The sequence below is a fragment of the Dipodomys ordii genome, unplaced genomic scaffold (genome assembly GCF_000151885.1).
Source record: "Dipodomys ordii isolate 6190 unplaced genomic scaffold, Dord_2.0 Scaffold23, whole genome shotgun sequence".
Taxonomy (NCBI): Eukaryota; Metazoa; Chordata; class Mammalia; order Rodentia; family Heteromyidae; genus Dipodomys; species Dipodomys ordii.
Window position 1 is genome coordinate 2809801 of NW_012267239.1, and position 4374 is coordinate 2814174.

The 4374-nt window shown below is 49.3% G+C and overlaps 1 protein-coding gene across 1 annotated transcript in view; it reads right to left on the reverse strand.

The window, feature by feature from the left end:
- The window catches only part of LOC105984158 (SEC14-like protein 4), a 9411-nt gene extending 6333 nt beyond the window's left edge, over window positions 1-3078 (reverse strand). The window contains exons 1-5 of the mRNA XM_013014260.1: window positions 3052-3078; window positions 2482-2541; window positions 2160-2348; window positions 971-1066; window positions 477-537 (exon numbers count right to left, since the gene is read on the reverse strand). Of these exons, the coding sequence (XP_012869714.1) occupies window positions 477-537; window positions 971-1066; window positions 2160-2348; window positions 2482-2541; window positions 3052-3063 (418 nt within the window). The 5' untranslated portion in view covers window positions 3064-3078. The remainder of the gene's footprint in view (window positions 1-476; window positions 538-970; window positions 1067-2159; window positions 2349-2481; window positions 2542-3051) is intronic.
- Between the last annotated feature and the right edge of the window lie 1296 nt (window positions 3079-4374).

Consider the following 4374-nt stretch of genomic DNA (forward strand, 5'->3'; position numbering starts at 1 on the left):
GCCCAGAGTTCAGGCCCACGACTGGACCCAAAATAATAATAATAATAATAAACACAAAAATCAAACAAGTCACCAGTTTTCCACAAAAGGATGATTTCAGAAACCATGAAACTGTGTGTGTGTGTGTGTGTGTGTGTGTGTGTGTGTGTGTGCATGTGTGTGTTTATGCCAGTACTAGGCCTTGACCTCAGTGCCTGGGTGCTGTCCCTGAACTTGTTTTGCTCATGACTAGTTTTCTACCACTTGAGCCATAGCTCTCCAGCTTTTTAATGATTAATTGGAGATAAGAGTCTCACAGACTCTGCTGCCCAGGTTGGCTTTGAACCATGATCCTCAGATCTCAGCCTTCCGAGTAACAAGGATTATAGCCACGAGCCGTCACTGGTGCTTGGTAAAACTATCAGCTCTTAAGGTAGTGTCTCCCCTCACCCTGTCCCCCACTTTCCCTCCTCAGATCAAGTCAATCGTGGGCTCACCTCGAATCACAATTAATTTCTTCACTGTCTCAGGATAATTTGCTTCTAAGATGGCAAAAAACTGTGAATGGAGAATGGGTCTGGTCATGCCTGTGATCCCCAGATTTCTGGGGCACCCCACCCCAAGGCTGCTGACAGGAGGCCTTTCCCAAGAGCATTTGCCTGCTCCTCAGTGTCATATCTTTTTTTTTTTTTTTTGCCAGTCCTGGGCCTTGAACTCAGAGCGTAGGCACTAGCCCTGAGCTTCTTTTGCTTAAGGCTAGCACTCTACCACTTGAGCCATACTCTACCACTAATTCACATTCCCAGCTCTTATCTTATCATTTTTGAGCCTCTTTCTCCTTGGGCCAGCATCACTGGCTGGTCCCTGGGGCCCCTGGAGGCCCTATTGTTTCTCCATGTACGGGAAGCTGCATGGGCCATGGCTCCCTATTGGCCTAGGGGCCATTGACATTTCTGCCTATAGCCTACTCCCCGCCTACTCCCCACCTCACCTGCTGGTAGACCTCCACAGCTGGCTTCCACAGATGTCTTAGGCTCAGTCCCTCCATGTCAAACACCATCACAAATGTCTCGATCTTCCTGCCCAGCTACATGGAAGAGAGCAGGAGCATTTGTCAGAGTGTGGCTGGAGAGGCTGGAGTTCCTCTCTCCACCCCCTTTGTCACCAGCAATCCTGGCAGCCCAATACAAAGGAGACCATTTAGGGTGTAAGGGGACACTGCACCCCAAGGTCCTGAGCCCTAGATGTGTCTGCAGGTTCCTGGGATGTCATCATGGTTAGCTGACACTGTTCTCTGGAATCAGTTAACAGCATAATTAATACAAGACTCTCCAGAGACTTTGCGTACAATAGTACAAAGTCAGTTCCAAGACCCTTCACAGACACCAAAATCTACAGCTACTCAGTTCCTTCAAATAAAGATACTGCAGTGTTGGCATATAACTTACAAAGATCCTTCTGTATACCTTAGATAATTGCTAGAAGAGTTATAATAGCTCACACAATGTGCATGCTATCTGATATGCTATATTCCCCATGAAATAATAACAAGAAAAAAAATCTGTACATATTTAGTAGAAATCCATTTTTCTTCTCAAATACACACACACACACACACACACACACACACACACACACACACACACACATTCTTTCCTCATACTGGAGTTTAAACTCAAGATCTCTTCCTTGGCTTGCTGGCTCTACTGGTGTGCTACCACTTGAACCCAGCCCCTAGCTCAGCTGTTTGCTGATTATTTTAGAAAAGTCTCTTGGATTTTTCTGTTCAGGCTGGCTTCAAACCACCACGATCCTCAGACCTCAGCCTCCTAAGTAGCTGGTAAGGGCCTATTTTATAGCCAGCATTTATGACAGGAGTTCCGTGGAGTCAGCCAGTAGCCATTTCATGCTGTCATGGCACAAGATGTCCACCAGAGGGCGTGCGTCTAGCATCATAAAACCAAGGCCAGCACCCCCGGTGTTAGGTTGACTCACTAAGGATCCACCTGCAGCTCAGAGAAACAGAGATAGTGGGAGAAACCCATGTTCTACCATGAGTCCTGAGTGCCCAGAGCTGGGAGGAGGCTGGGAAGCAGGATGCGACTCCTCCCTGGTCCTGGGGACAGTCTCCTCTGGATAGACCCGGCACCTGGTGGGTGCCCCCTCCCCCAGCGGCTCACCCTCTGGCTCTGCAGGTCGCACTGGTGCAGGAGCAGCTCACAGACCTTGATGCGTTTCCGGATCAGCTCCTGCTTGGAGGCTGACAGGAGGAGACCCTTGGGGTCCATGCTCCCAATGATATCAAACCACACAGGGCAGCCTTCATGGTCATAGCCACACAGTCCACCTGAGTCATACAGCTGGACCACCTGGACACACAGGTCAGGGTTGGATTCAAGCAGGCCCACCACACCGCATCCCCTCGACGCCCCCCCCCAACAAGTGTCTGGACATGAAGAGCAGAGGAACCCAGAAAGGGGTGTTTGATGGCAGGGGGCTCACCTCTGAGGGCTGCCACGTGAGAATATGGTCCAGGTCCTGCTGCTTCCGGAATTTCACATGCTGCAGAGGTGACAGGAGATAAAGAGTCTGCCTGCCCCCAAAGGTCCCCAAGGACATCTGGGGACAGCAGGTCAGTCCCTCTGTCCCAGGGCCACCAAAACCCCCTCTGAGCATCCCCTCAGCCCTGGGCAAGGGGGGAGGGGGGAGAGTTTAAAGGAGAAGGAAGCCAGGCACTGGTGGCTCATGCTTATAGTGCTAGCTACTCAGGAGGCTGAGATCGGAGGATCACGATTTGAAGCCAGCCCAAGCTGGTTCCTATCTCCAATCAACTACTCAGGAAAAGCCGGATGTGGCACTGTAGCTCAAGTGGTAGAGCACTAACCTTGACCAAAAGGAGCTCAGGGACAGCACCCAGGCCGTGAGTTCAAGCTCCAGGATGGGGACAAAAATAAATAAATAAATAACAAAGGAGAAGGAGCCTGGTGTGATGCAGAGAGGAAGAGGAAGGAAGAAGAAGCCTGATGTCTGGAGTATGACCCAGGGAGGCAGGGCGTGGCTGTAGGGGCTCACCTTGCGGAGCATGTCCTCAGACTTTTGCAGGTCAAAGTTCCGAGCTGCAAGCAAATGAGGAAAGAAGAGGCCAGGCCTGGAGGGCGATGCTCCTCTGAGAGTTTCTGGGGACATGGTCGGGGTGCCCCCTGCCTTTTCATCACACCCCAGCAATACATGGGAGAGTTTGGATGTTCTTTTGAGGGGGGGTGCCTGGGGGTTTGAACTCAGGAACTAGGAACTGTCCCTGAGCTTTGTTGCTCAAGGCTAGCACTCTACCACTTGAGCTATAGATCCACTTCTGGCTTTCTTGGTAGTTAACTGGAGATAAGAGTCTTGTAGGGGCTGGGAAGGTGGCTCAGTGGTACAGCGCTTGCCTTGCATGCTTGAGGCCCTGGGTTCAACTCCTCAGCACCACATAAGCAGAAAAAGCTGGAAGTGGCGTTGTGGCTCAGGTGGTAGAGTGCTAAGCCTTGAGCTGAAGAGCTGAGGGACAGCGCCCAAGCCCAGAATTCAGGCCCCAACCAACCAAAAAAAAAAAAGTCTCATGGACTTTCCTGCCTGGCTTTGAACTGTGATCCTCAGATCTCAGCCTCCTGAGTAGCTAGGATTACAGGCGTCAGCCACCTGTGCCTGGTTTAATAGTACTGATTTTTGTGTCTGGTCATATTGATGAATGTTCTCATTAGTCTTATATGTTTTTTCTGTTGATCCTGCTGATTTTTTAGGCGCAATAACAAATTTGTCAGCAACAAGTTTTTTTTGTTTGTTTGTTTGTTTTTTTGTCGGTCATGGGCCTTGAACTCTGGGCCTGAGCACTGTCCCTCAGCTCTTCAGCTCAAGGCTAGCGCTCTACCACTTGAGCTACAGCACCACTTCCGGTTTTCTGGTGGCTTTATTGGACATAAGAGTTTCACAGACTTCCCTGGCCGGCTGGCTTTGAACCGAGATCCTCAGATCTCAGCCTCCTGAGTAGCTAGGATTACAGGCGTGAGCCACCGGCGCCTGGCCAGCAATAAGTTTTAATTCCTTCTCATCCTTATGCTGCTGATTATCTTTTCCTTTCTTATACCATTGGCAAGAGTCTCTAGTTCCAGATTTAACTAACAATATCGGCTGATGTCATTTTTTTCCTTGTTCCTAAAAGAATAAAGTAAGATGTGAATAATAGACATCTGGGAACTTTCTATACTGTGGTTGTAATTTTCTGAAGATTTAAAACTATTCTAAAAATAAAATTGATGAAGATGATAACTTTTTCCAAGTATCAGATGGAACAAAATGTCTATTAAAAAAAAAAGGTGGGGGGAGAGAAAGGCCAGCCCTGGGCCTCGTTCCCGCAGG